Below are 13,951 nucleotides of genomic sequence, written 5' to 3' on the forward strand. Positions count from 1 at the left end.
TACACCGTTGCCACACAGGCAGGTGAAAAGATACTGGCATCGCCAGGCAGTAGGAAACGCACAAACCACAGGGTGTTTCTTTCTAATGGATTGCGTGGTCTGAATGTTTGTGTCCCCCCCGCAAATTCACATGCTGAAATCCTCACCCCAAGGTGGTGGGTTGGGAGGTGCGGCCTGTGGGAGGTGATCGGGTCACGGGCAGGGCCGTCATAGACGGGGGATCAGCGCCCTTATGAAAGGGCCCCACAGAGACTCCCGCCCTTCTGTCCCGTGAGGATGCAGTGAGAAGGCGTCATCTGCGAGCCAGGACCTGGGTCCCCACCAGGCACCGAATCTGCCTCGACCCTGGGCTCCCAGCCTCCAGAACTGAGAAATCAATGTCTGTTGTGCGTGAGCCACCTGGTCTACAGCGTCCTATCACAGCAGCTCGAGCAGACTGAGACAAGTAGCATTTCTAAGTTTAAAAAAAATTTAAGAGGTGAGATGCGAGAAAGAACAGGCAGAGGGGAGGAGAGAAAAGAGAGACTACATCCAGGTACAAGAGAGATGCCTTAGCGGAGTGACCCCATCTCGGGGACCTTTGGGTGCCTCTAGCCAAGACCAGAAAACTGGTTGCTGCGTTTTCACAGCCAGACGGCGCCGGGGGCCTGGCCTCTTGCTGCTGGGTGCGGCCACACGCGGAGGCCCGCACCCCACCTCCGCCCCACACTCACCATGACGATCATGTCCCAGAGCTCCTTCAGCAGGCGGACCTCCCGGTGGCAGGCTTTGAGCTGCTTGTAGTCGGGGACGGTGACCTCGAACAGGCCCGCGGACTTGGACAGCGCCTCCATGGTGCTCTCCATGGACGCGATGCTCTTTTGTTGCTGGGGAGGCGAGGCAGCCGTCACAGGGCTGCCACCCTCAGCGGCGCCTCCCCCTCCTCGGGGTGGGGGTGTCACACAACAGAGGCAAACTTCCCACCAGGAGGCCTGCGGCCACCCCGCCCCCAGGCCTCAGGGGTGGGGACTGATTTTAATGGAAGTGGCACAAACGCCTCATTTTCTCCTGAGATTTCCTGATTTCCCAGCATCTCTCCCATTTTCATACATTTGTAAGTAATGCATTGAAAACCGGAAAATCCAGATAAGGAAGACCAGAGGAGTCGTCACAAATCCCAAGACCACGAGCCAACCGTCATTAACATCTTGGTGCTGGGCAGTCACACACGCGTGGGCACGGATGCGTGCGCTAAAAGGGGCAGCTGTGGCAAGGCGGGTCAAGTGTGCGCTCGCTGCCTTGTGACGGCCTCACTGTGCACTAACTGCGGCCCCACAGCCTCCCCTGGGTGGCCGCAGGGCACCCCTCACTCCACATCTCTCAGAGGGTCTGCCTGGGGGAGGTGCGTGCTCTGGAGACTGGATGGAGAGAAGGGTCACATCTGCATCCAGGCTCGGGAATGTGACGTGAGCAAACGGCCGTGAAGAAGGGCGGGAGAAGGACCTTCTGGAATGGTGGGCTTTGGAGCAGGAAGCCAAAGAGCAGAGGCTCGGGAAATGTAGGGGGGCCCTAGGGATGTGGTGGGGTTCATGTTTGCTTGAGCCTGTGGTGCTGTTGAGCGAGGCAGAGGTGCAGGCTGGGGTGGTCCCACAGGTCCTGGGCATGTGTGGAAGCAAAGTGGCACTGGCAGGTCCCCACTGTGCCCGAGAGGCCACCCCTGAGCCCCAGCTGTACCACAGGCTCCGGCCCCACGAGAGCCCACGGGGCCTGAGCTCGAGCGGATTGCCAGGAGCAGGGCCACGTGAACTTGGACGTTGGATGCTGACCATGAACTTAGACAGTGGGAACAGAGTGGGACACAGGTGAAGCTTGGCTGCCACTGGACGTGGTCAGCCAGGAGACGAAGGAGTCAGGGATGGTATGTCAAGCCCAGGTGACAGGAAACTGCTGAATGGGAACAGAGCTGGGGACGTAGGAGGCGGAGCCAGTTTGAGGGACGGGGTGTTGGGACGGCATGAGCGGTGGGCCTGGGGTGGAGCTCTGAGCAGCAAGACGCAGAGGGGAGACCTTGGCTCAGGGGGATGCCACATTCGCATGTTCAAGTGCATGCACACTCATGCGTGGCCCAAGGCCACTCCCATCCAAGCCATGTTCCTGGACTTGGCAGAATAACAACTTGAAAAAAGAGCAGAAGCCAACGGAGCTCCCGGAGTGACTACCCAGTCTCACCCTGGAGCAAAAATACCTTATTCAGGGACTTGTAGGGGTCGGGGTCACTGAAGGAGAAGGGGGCCTCTCGTCTGAACTTCTCCCTGAACTCGTGCTGTCTGAACTGCAAAAGAACAGTGCAGAGACACAGTGGGTCCTGGGGTGTGTCCTGGGGTGTGTCCCATGCCCTGCCTGTGGCCAGGACACACGTAGGGGCCACAGTCCCGCACTGTATCCCCCCGGCTGAGACCGCCTGGGCCGCGGCACCTCGAATTGCTGGCACTTCCGGCGCAGGATGTTGACCTCGTTGGCCTGCAGGGGGGCCACATTCTGCTTCACCTGGACGGCCAGTTTCTTGGTGTTCGTCCACTGCTCCGGCAGCTCCTGCGGGGGCAAGGGCCGAGGGAGCTCCTTTCTCCCTCCTTTTTAAACCTTCTATGGTGAGATAATTAGAGGCTCAGAGGAAGCTGCAAAAACAGTGCAGAGTCCTGTATACCCTCCTCCCAGCCTCCGAAACGGTGGACCAGGAAGTTGGCGTTGGTGTGTGTCTCTGGTAACTAGACAACAGAACGTAGTTGTCTTCATGTCTGATGGATTCACGTGTGAATCTGTGTGCGTGTGTGTGCGCACATGTGTATGTGCATGCATATGCGTGAATCTGTGCGTGCATGCGTGTGTGTAGCCCCGTGCAGTTTTAGGCCACATGCAGATTCCTGTCCACTGCCGCAGAGGAAACCCCTTTGTATTCCACACCTCCGCCCCCCCCGGCGACCTCTGACCTCTCTAATTTTACTGTTTCCAGAATGGCTGTAACAATCAGATGAATTTTTACACTTTCCAAGTTCTCCACACTTGGGCAAATGCTGTACTTACTATATAAACATTTTAAAGCAAAACCATCCCAGCCCACGAACTTTCCCTACAAATGGAGGAGACTGTTGACGGCCCCAGAGGTTTCTGTCTGCAGGCCTCTAATGCCACTGCATCCACTGCAGTTGCCCCCAGGACTGGGCACACACGCTGCCGAGTCCGCGCTGGGCATTGGGCAGGATGCTGGGAGCCCCTTGCTAGGGTCAGTCACACAGCAGGCTCCAAGCAGGGCCCGGGCAGCAGGGGGTCAGCACTGTGGGGCCAGGAGCCTTCTTGGCCCCTTCCATCTGGTCACCCCCTCGCCACCCCCGGGCTGTGGGGTGTTGGGTGCTGGCTAGAGTCAGTGCACAAGGGCAGGGAGTGGGCCCTGCGTGTGGCTGGACACGGACGGGGAGAGGGAGGGAGACAGCAGCCGGTCTGGGGAGAGGTGGCAACTCCAGAGCCAAACGTGGCTGGGTGATGGCTTCAGGACACAACCTCTCTGTCCTTCCCAGCCCAGCCACACACACACCTTCCATATCCACAACGGACACTGCCTAAGGTCGCTTTCAAGTGCTCCGCAAACTCGAGCCCCTCCCTTCCAACGGCCTGCCCTCTGCCCCAGGGTCCCCTCGGACCCTGTGCTCTCTGCCCGTCCCCAGCACCCAGCTGGACCAGGCGCTCAGGAGGGGACGTGGGACACGAGGGTGTTTCCAACCCAACAAAACACCAGCCATGTGCAGGGAGCACTGATCTACCCATGAGGCTGCCCTTGAGGACCCCTGTTCTCAGCAAAGCCCCCTCCCTCTGCTTCCCCACTCCACAACAGTCCAGTGGGGGCCTGGCCTGCGGTGTCCCTGTGGTTGTGTGACGGCCTGGTCTCCCGTCGCACACTTACTCTGATCGCGCCTCCCGTGGCCCAGCTCCCCCTCCCTGGCTGCTGCCCGCCCGCGCACCTGCAGCTTCAGGTATATTTCCTCCGGCATCTCCTCCCCGTAGGACTTGAGCAGCTCGATGGTTTGCTTCAGGGGCTCAAACATGCTATCGGTGGCCACCTGCCTCTCCTTGACCTTCATCAAGTGCCCCATCACCTCCACCAGGCCGTCGTAATCCCCCTCCTTGAGGGGCTTGGTTAAGCCCGTTCTGGTGACTTTTATGAAGGCTTCCAGGTCTGCGAGGCTAAAGAACAAGGCCACCGTCTGAGATGGGCCGGTCCTCCTGGGCCCACCCTTGGTGGAGGGGAGGCCCGTCAGGGGAGGTGGGCGGCAGCAAGGGCGCCTGGCTGTCACGCGAGGCCCTGCCTGGGCAGGAAGAGGTCCCGTGTGACCCTGGAGAGCTCCAGCTTGCGGAGCCCCTGCCTGCACATCACCCCAAGCCTCGCCTGCTCAGCCCAAACCGAGCACGAGTCCTAGCTTATGGCCACATCTCAGAGAGGCGTTTGCTGCCCTCCCAGACGGAATCCAGCTGGGCGACATGTAGCATCATGCGTGTCATGGCCCTGATGGCTGCCTGTAATTCTACAGCTCCCTGCCTGTTTTATCAATGTCAGCCTTCCCTGCCAGACCCCAGGCTCCTACAGCTTTGCAAAGCATCTGGCGCTGGATACAGTAAGTGCTCAATAAACAGAGGCTGGAGGAAGGAGTGAAACACTGGCTCACAGCCAGGTGACACCTTTCTGCTGTGACCCACATTTGGTGGGGGGGCGGGGTTCGCCCCCAAGCCTGACCTCCACCCCCACACCTGCCCTGGAGGAGGCCCCCAACAAACACTGTGATCTCAGGTGGGCGCCCTTTTTGTACCTCTTGGGCTCTCCTATCGGCGGGAGGCAGGTGGCTGTGGTCCCCGGGCCTACCTGTTGACAACATGGTTGCTCAGGTGCCGTTTGAACATGAAGCTCCAGCGCTTGATGGTGCTGAGCAGGGCCTGCTTGAAGGGGCGGCAGTCACACTGCAGCCAGCCGTGGAACACCTTGGTGTTCTCGCACTTGGACACCTCCTCATACAGCTTCTCGTAGGTGTCGATCTGGAAAACACAGCCGCCGCCCGCCCGTCATGGCCTCGAGCCTGCGGGGGCATCAGCTGCGTGGGGGTGGGGCCTCAGCGGGCAGGTGCCTGGGCTGCGCTGGGCCTGGGGGCTCATTATAAGTTATGTTTCCTTCTCCAGCGCCCCAGGGGTCCTTCCGGCCCCAGCAGTCAACCCCAGAGTGCCAGACTCTGCCAGAAAGGGACAGAACGGGCAACGCCCCGGCACTTCTGAAGCAGAATAGGACAGAGGCTTCGAGAGGCTCCCAAAGGGAACCCCTCAACTCATCCTTCTTCATGCTGTTGTACAGCCCAGGAGCTCTCCACTCCTCCAGCCCCCCGACCCTGTGTGGCAGAATCGCCACACATTGGGAACAGAGTTGGAGGTTCATGTGTCAACTGTTTCCTTATTTTCTGTATTCTTTCTGTGCTGTCAGATGAACTGTTTTGTAAATATCTGTTGGGACCATTTGGTCTAAAGTGCAGTTTAAAGCCACTGTCGCTTTTCTTTTGTTTTCATTAGAGATGGGGTCTTACTCTGTCACCCAGGCTAGAGTGCAGTGGTGTAATCATAGCTCACTGCAACCTCAAACTCCTGGGCTCAAGAGATCCTCCTGCCTCAGCCTCCTGCGTAGTGGTGACTATGGGTGCATGCCACCATGCCTGGCTAATTTTTTTTTTTTTTTTTTTAAGAGATGAGGTCTTGCTATGTTATCCAGGCTGGTCTTGAATTCCTGGCCTCAAGCAATCCTCCCAGCTCAGCCTCCCAAATCGCTGGGATTATAGGACTGAGCTACCATGCCCAGCTAAATCTAGTTTCTTTGCTGATTTTCTGTCTGGCTTATATCTAAGCTGAGAGAAGGGTGTTGAAGTCCTCAACCATTATTGTATTGGATTCCAACTCTCCCGTTAGAGCTGATAATTGCTTTATAAACCTGAGTGATCTGGTGTTTGATGCATATATGTTTAAAACTATTATAAACTGCTGAATTGATCTGTTGACCATTATATAATGACCTTCTTTGTCTCTTTTTACTATTTTTGACTTAAAATCTATTTTATCTGATGTAAGTATAGCTCCTCCTGCTCACTTTTGGACTTGGTTTGTGTGGAATCTCTCTCTGTCCCTTCACTTTCAGTCTATGTGTATCTTCACAGGTGAGTTTCTTTTAGGCAGCATATAATGGGGTCATGGTTATTTTTTTTAAATCCATTCAGCCAATCTATATGTTTTAAGTGGAAAATTTAATCCATTTACACTCAAAGTTTTATTATTGATGGGTGTCATTTTCTGTTTTATTGATGTTCTGACACCTGGGGCCTTGCTGGCCCTGGAGGGACAAGCCCCTCCCAGGCCTGGCTGACTTCTAGAGACAGCAAACAACTCACCTGGGAGCAAACCAGTCAACCACAGCCTGTCTCCAACCATCTTTTATCAGGCTCTCACTCGGTCTTACACCCTGGGGCTCTATCCACCTGCCCTAATCACCCCAGGGCCAGGGACGAGATAACTCAGGACAGTCCCTGCAGCCCAGAGCCTGTGGAAATGATTCAAAACCTAGCCAACCCTCTGCCTGCTTACTCTGCCCATTCCGTCTGTGGAATCCACGGTGCAGGCTCTTGCCCGTGTTTGCCCTAACTCCCTCTGACTCTTGCCTGGCCCTGGAGCTCCCCTGTACAGCCCTGTGTGGCGTGGTGTGTCCCCTCCTTGGGAGCAGTGGGTGACAAGTTGTCTTCCCAATGGCAGACATCTCCTGACCTGCTGGCCTCACCAGACCTGAATAACAATAAAACCTACACCTCAAAGCAATTCCCCCAAGTTTTAAATCCTTTACCGTGGGATTCTGGAGATGAGGATGCCAGCGGCTGAGCTTTGCACGCACCTGCTGCTGGAACTGAGCGAGGGTGGGCGGCGTCTTGGGGGTATCATCCGTCCGGGTGTCCAAGTCCTCCGAGGTTGGCGGGTGCCCAAAGATCAGGAAATTCTTCATGAACTCCTGGGGGTCGTCCATCCAGAGGTAGGTGTACCTCTCGAAGGAGTCCTGGTACTCCTCGGCCTCCTTCATGGTGTTGATGACCACGGTGGACAACTCCTCCCACATCTCTATGAGGTCTGCCATGTCCTCCAGGTCCGTCTGAGGGGGCAGGAGAGATGCACGCAGGTGAGGCGTTCTGCCTGCCTTTGTCACTTGGGTTTGCTCTCCCCACCTTGGAAAGTGGCTCTCTGCTGGTGGAAGTGTTGCTAACCTCTCACGACAGGACACAGGGAATTCTGCGGCTCATTTTTATGACTCACAGATGTGGTATGGACAGGCTAGGATCTATCAAGCAACTCCCCTCTTTGATGAGCATTTAGGTCTTTTTTGAATTTTGTTTTACTGTCATGCAGACAGACAGACAGACACACCTCCTCCAACCTCCCCTCCTTGGAGAGCTGAAGTTCCTATGACTCTTGCACCCCCAGGCTCCAGCCTGGCACTGCACGGTGCTTGGTGCCTCTGGAGTAGATGGGGGCACATTTGTCACAGTGCCTGAGGGCCGCAACATTCACAGTGTTCAAATTACAGAATGGAGTGACCGTCAGGAAGGGGGGAGGATCACATCTCGCATAGTGCTGGCGGTGGGGGAGGGTGGGGGAAGGGGGGAAAGGGGGTGGGGGAAGGGGGGAAAGGGGGAGGTAGAGGGGGAAGGGGGAGGTAGAGGGGGAAGGGCGAGGGAAGGTGAGGGAAGGTGGGGGAAGGGGGGAAGTGGGGGAAGGGGGAGGTGGGGGGGAAGGGTGGGGGAAGGTGGGGGAAGGAGGGGAAGGGGGAGGTAGAGGGGGAAGGGCGAGGGAAGGTGAGGGAAGGTGGGGGAGGGTGGGGGAAGGGGGGAAAGGGGGTGGTAGGGGGGAAAGGGGGAGGTGGGGGGGAAGGGGGAGGTAGAGGGGGAAGGGCGAGGGAAGGTGAGGGAAGGTGGGGGAAGGGGGAAGTGGGGGAAGGGTGGGGGAAGGTGGGGGAAGGAGGGGAAGGGGGAGGTAGAGGGGGAAGGGCGAGGGAAGGTGAGGGAAGGTGGGGGAAGGGGGGAAAGGGGGGAAAGGGGGAGGTAGGGGGGAAAGGGGGGAAAGGGGGAGGTGGGGGGGAAGGGTGGGGGAAGGTGGGGGAAGGAAACCCAAGCAGTTAGCCAGAGAAGCTGCTCTGGGGAGGAGGACGGATGGGGGAATGGGGAGCAGGGGGTTGGGTTTGTTGTCCCGGGAACCTGACAAGGTGGAGACCCCAGACCCCTCATCACGTCCGGAACTGTCGTCACTGGAAACGTGCAGGTCTGGGCACTGCCCAGGTGGGAAGGCGAGTCCAAACCAGGAAGGCAGCTGAGGGCCACGCAGGGGAGTGGGGAGGGCTGTAGGAGGCCCGGACTGACCCTGTAGCTCAGCCTGTTCTTGGCCAGCCGGGGGATGAGCCTGGCCACGTTGTAGATGTCGTTGACCAGGCCCTCGATCAGCGCCAGGAAGCCGCGATCCGAGCCCACCTCCAGGGACGGGTTGAAGGTGAGCCCTTCCTCTTCCAGCTCCATGCGGATCTCGAACAGGGGCGCGATGCTCTCCTGAAACAGGCCAGCACGGGGTCAACGCCTCTGCCCTCCGCCAGGCGATTCACAACACCCAGATTGCCCGCTCCAGGCTCTGGCCGAGGTGTGGCTGCCTCCGCCAGCCTGCACTGCCTCGGCGGGCACACACCTGGGGGAACACCCACTGGGGGAGCACCCTGGCCATCCACACCCAGTGCACGGCTGCGACGCCAAGAGCAGTCTGGGGCAGGCCAGGGCAAGGCCTCAGCTCCAGGCCTGTGTCTGCCACGTCCAGCTGCGTGACCTTTGGCGCGTTGCTGAAATCCCAGTGTCCCCAGATAGACAAATGCGAGGACTGTCATTTTACAGACAGAGACATCGATGGTTTCCATCCCTCTGGGTTACTGTGAGGACTAAAGGGACCAATAACGTACAAAGCGTGAACAATGGCAGTGGGACAGGCCCTCATGCCGTCCCTTGGGAGCTCCGTGTACGAAGCTCGTGCACGGCCGTGTCCCCGTGTGCTCTCGGTGCCCTTGCGAGGCCATGAGGCTGCGTGTGCGGCCTCTTTGTGAGGGGAGGGATGGAGGCCGACTCCAGGGCTCCTCCCACCAGACCAGCGACTCTGGGCCGAGCCCGCAGGTGGCCGTGGGATCGCACCATGGCCCCTGATCTTCCCTGGAACGCAAGTCCCCGTGGGCAGTGGACCCGCAGCCCCCCATTTCCCCACGAGCAGGGGAGGGCCGTGCACTAGTGTCCGAGTCAGGTGCTGCTTGACCTTGATGGTTGACCATCAAGGACTAAGGTGACAGACTTTTCTGCAGACTCTAACTCGGAGGTCTGCCCCTGCCACAGGGCCACCTGCACGTAGCAGGGCTCCCCGGAGGTTTTTAGAAGGATCTTTAGTCACCAGGGCATCCGTATGGCGCTGACTGCGGCTCTGCTCCCCGTGCCGCTCTGCGTCTGACCAGGCAGTGCATGGTGGCCACCCTGCGTCGCTGGGGTTTCTGGCTGAGCCTCACAATTGGCAGGGACGACCACTTTCGGTAACAGAATTTGGGGTCTGTGACCGGTTACCATCCAGCCCCTGAGACATAGGTCCTGGGCTCAACACAATTCATTCTCCCTCCATGGCCTGCTCACGTCACTGCCATGTCCCTTGGTCCTTTCCCATGGGTGGGCAGGGTGTGCTGGGGGCCTTTGACCCTGCCCCCTGCCGGCGGTATTCAAAATTGTCCGGGAACCGTGATAACCAAAAGGCACCGGCAGGGAGGGGTTGTCCCTGAGGAAAATGTCTCCGTGGGCTGCGGCAGCACGACCCCTTTGCTGGCCTGGTTCACCTTTCCGCTCAGCCCGGCAGAGGCTTGAGCAGGTCGGTGGCTGATGTTGCTGACAAGACCCCCCATCAACACGGGTGGCGGGGAGCGGGGCCCACCTCCCCTTATCTGGCAGCCGGGGAGGACAATCTCAGATCCACTGCAGTTTCCAGCAGCCAGTGTATGTTGTGGTAGATTCAAGGTGACCAGCTGCCCCGAGAGCCTGGGACTGAGCAGGTCCCTCAGGATGCAGGATTTTCTTTTTTTAGAGATGGGGCCTTGCTCGCTCTGTCACCCAGGCTGGAGTACAGTGGTGTGATCATAGCTCACTGCAGCCTCCAACTCCTGGGCTCCAGAGATCCTCCTGCCTCAGCCTCCCAAGCAGCTGGGACTATAGGCACCACCAGGCCTGCCTAATTTTTTAATTTTTTGTGATAACGGGGTCTCACTATGTTGGCTCAGGCTGGTCTTGAACTGCTGACCTCAAGCCATCCTCCCTCCTTGGCCTCCCGAAGTGCTGGGATTACAGGCGTGAGCCACCTTGCCCAGCCAGGACTTTCAGTTTTAAAACCAGGACAAGTTGGTCACCCTGCCAGGGGTAGGGAACCTGCGGCCTTCGGGCCCCATGTGGCCTTCTGGATCCTTGAGTGTGGCCTTTTGACTGAATCCAAATTTTGCAGGACAAATCATTTTATTAAAAGGGGTGTAGCAGAGAAAGATGAAGATTTTCCTGCCTCCTTTGGTGTTTGAAAAAGAACAATCTTGAGATCAGAAGGCCGCAGGTTCTCCACCCCTGCCAGAGCGACTGGCTATACTTTCCTGGGGAAATTACCACTGATAGCCCCTTCTCGTAGACCTGGTCCTATATTTATAGGGATATATATACAAATACTTTGTATTTATAACTTACATCTAAAACCATGTTGTCCATCAGGTAATTTAGAGATTTGCAAATGAAATCGGCGAATTCGTCTAAGACTGTGTTGTCGATGTAGTTGACATAATCCTTCCAGGGCAGGCTCGACGTATCTGCTCTGAATAGTTCTGCGTTTTCCTGCAAACAGAAGCACACGGTTGGCTGTCATTTCACTAGGTCATGTATTTGTTCTTTCTTTAGTCAACCTGTTCAGTGGCTCTGGGGCCACCCCTGTCCTTGCCCACACACGACAGGCACACGGGTCTGCTTGGGGCTTCCCGGCGCGGCTCTCCCACCCCAGGCTGCCCCGCACAGGCCGCTCCGTCCACGCTCCCCAGGTCTGCGTCTTCTCATCTTCCAGGTTTTGGCTTCAATGTCGCTTCCTCATAAAGGCCCTCCCTGAGCACCCCATCCATCTACCACCCACCGACCCACCCGTCCGTCTCAGGTTGGGTTCCCGTCCCTGCTCCCACCTGTGTTCCCTCTAGCAATCTGTTACCTATGCCCACGTGGCACAGACGACCACTCTGAGTTACTTTATGTACTTATCTTTGGTCTGCATGCCCTTTTGATGCCCAGCTGCATGAGGGCAAGGCTTGACTGTCCTCTCCAGCACTGCGCCCCCAGCACTCAACAGTGTGCCTGGGCCCGAGCAGAAGCTGGTGAATGACGGGTGTGTGGGTGGGCAGATGGATGCGTGGGTGGGTGGGTGGGTGGGCAGATGGATGGATCTGTAGCACTGGGTGCTGGGGGAAGACAAAGATGAATAGGAATCAGTCTGTACCCTCAGGCGGTTATATTCTAATAGGGGACAGAAGACAAAGCCTCAAATAGCTTCATTGTAAGACACAAAGAAATGGTTCCAACAACCGTCCTGGGCACAGATAAGGGAGCTACTATGCACTGAGGCAATGCCCTGGTCAGAGCTGGGGAGGGGGGGCTCTGCCTCCTCGCCCAGCCTCCTGCCCCTCTCTGAACCTTCCCAGCCCCAGGCCAAGTTTCTCTCTTGTGCTCTGTGTTCAGCACTTAGGAGAGTGTTAACAAGTTAATTGGTTAACTCTCCCAAGTCACAATTTTGCAGTTTAACATTATAATTTAGTGGGACCTTCTGGCAGCGTGGCAAAGGAGGGATGGGGAGGACCTAGAAATGAGGCAGTGTGGCTTCTGTTCTAGTCGTCACTCCACTGGGGTGACCACAAGGACAGCCAACAGTAGACCGTCCCCCAAGCGGGGCCCGCTGGTCTGTCTCGATGTGGTGACCTACCATCAATTTGCACCTCGCCCTGCGAAACCCAAAAAGACTGCTCCTGAAACACCTTCAGCTTGCGGGAGAATTTTCTCTTGTACAGGTCAACGCATAGCTCTACCTTTCACCCCCTCCTCAGAGATGAACTGAAATGCAAGCTCGGTGAAATGACTGCCGGGTGAGGAAGGCAGGCACGAGAATCCCCAGGCTGCCAGGAATCCACGCGGGGCAATCAGGAGTGTCGCCTACTGTTCCGCACCCTCCCCTTGAACGTGCAAACCAGGCCACCCCAGAGCCGGCGGGACGAGACCCACAGACTGTGGAGACTACTGGCAAGAAGGCAGAACCTACGTTCTAGGTGGCAAAGCAGGCGTGTGCCATCCCATTGCACCCACTCACACGCGCTGGCAGTGACGCACCTGCACACACATCTCGTGTTCTCTTCCCATGTTACTGTTCCTGCCCACTGGGGGCCAGAAACCCACGGACACACACACACACACACACACACACACACACACACACACAGACCGGCCCTCAGCAGCTCGTCCTGGGAAGACAAGGTTTGTTGACTTGGCATGAAGATGTCACTTGCCTACACCAACTTTGTGCAGAGTGGGCTCTGACCCCCTCAACACGTAGCCAGAGGCATCGGGCTTGCAGGTGTACAAGGAAGATGGTCTGCTGCTTTGGGATAAGGCTGTCTTGGGTTAAAGATCACAGATTCCCGTGGCCACTAACACACGTGTCAGTCGTTGCTGTGGATCGCTTGCTGTGCCCCTGCCCCTCCCCTCTGCCCCAACGGCCTCCCGGGGCGTACTCACCGCAACCATGGCCTGGATCTTCAGGCCGGCGTCCTTCACCGCCAAGTAGCGCTTGTTGAGGTTGGCCATCTTTCCGTCCAGGTCTAGCAGGGCCTCTTTCTTGTTGTCCTTTCTTTCAAACATCGGGTTGGCCGACCAGTCCTGGAAGGAAAATGCGAGAGAAAGAAGTGTTTGGTGTGCGTGTCCTTCCGACTGTGCTCTTCCTGCCTTTGGACCACTCTGACATCACCCAGGTCCAGAGCGTTAAATGGTGAGTTCCTACTGCCCCCCCAGTGCACTTGCCATGGGCCTCTCTGTGTGGCCCGACTGCCCAGGACACCCGTCCCTCTGCGAAGCCCGCTCCGCGCCCCACAGCCGGCTTACCTTCATGACCTGCGAAATCGTGTCTATGTTTTGCTTTGCTTTTTGCATCCTGTTCTGCAAGTTATACAGAATTTCTCGCATCTCTTGAATGTACTGAAACACACCTAAAACATAAACATAAAGGAATCTTACAGAATGGACAATTCAGCAGGATGAAAACTTGCATTGGCTTAACACTCACTGTTACAAGACAGCCCTTGGAAAGTACTTCTCCGGTTCTAGAATGTGATTTCCAAAAGAAATCACCAAGGGTGCCCTGAAACCAAACGCCGAGCAATAGCGTATGCTGCGTCTCTTTGGAAACAGGACTTTCTTATCTGCCAATACGTGGATGCCTCACTCCACTCAGGAGCCTGCACTGCGGATGTCCGAGGCCCCACGTCTGGGAGCCCCAGCCCCTCTAGCCGTGAACCTGCAGCCACGAACAGGTCACTGCGGACACTTGAACGTCTCCCCAAAGCTGTCAGGGCCTGGAGTAGCCGGAGAAGAGGCGTGTTCTCAGGCAGAAGGGGGAGGAGGGAAGCATGACCTCTGCACAGAAAAGTCTAGAGGGACCTGCTTTCAGGGAAACAGACAGTGACACTTGGTTCCACCTTCCAGTTGAGACAGTGGAGGGAGGACACGGCAGAGGGGACGTCAACAGGTGGCAAAAGGCAAGTGGCAAGGTCTTGGAGCGGAGAGCAGCA

At 57.2% G+C, this 13,951-nt stretch overlaps 1 protein-coding gene across 1 annotated transcript in view; it reads right to left on the reverse strand.

Moving 5' to 3' along the window:
- DNAH17 (dynein axonemal heavy chain 17) overlaps window positions 1–13,951 on the reverse strand; it is a 101,571-nt gene that overhangs the window by 67,935 nt on the left and 19,685 nt on the right. The window contains exons 15-24 of the mRNA XM_045525703.1: window positions 13,266–13,369; window positions 12,903–13,043; window positions 10,827–10,970; window positions 8,454–8,636; window positions 6,941–7,192; window positions 4,889–5,058; window positions 3,993–4,215; window positions 2,455–2,571; window positions 2,225–2,311; window positions 714–866 (exon numbers count right to left, since the gene is read on the reverse strand). Coding sequence (XP_045381659.1) covers window positions 714–866; window positions 2,225–2,311; window positions 2,455–2,571; window positions 3,993–4,215; window positions 4,889–5,058; window positions 6,941–7,192; window positions 8,454–8,636; window positions 10,827–10,970; window positions 12,903–13,043; window positions 13,266–13,369 — 1,574 coding nt within the window. The remainder of the gene's footprint in view (window positions 1–713; window positions 867–2,224; window positions 2,312–2,454; window positions 2,572–3,992; window positions 4,216–4,888; window positions 5,059–6,940; window positions 7,193–8,453; window positions 8,637–10,826; window positions 10,971–12,902; window positions 13,044–13,265; window positions 13,370–13,951) is intronic.

This window comes from Lemur catta, chromosome 15 (assembly GCF_020740605.2).
Source record: "Lemur catta isolate mLemCat1 chromosome 15, mLemCat1.pri, whole genome shotgun sequence".
In the NCBI taxonomy this organism is placed as follows: Eukaryota; Metazoa; Chordata; class Mammalia; order Primates; family Lemuridae; genus Lemur; species Lemur catta.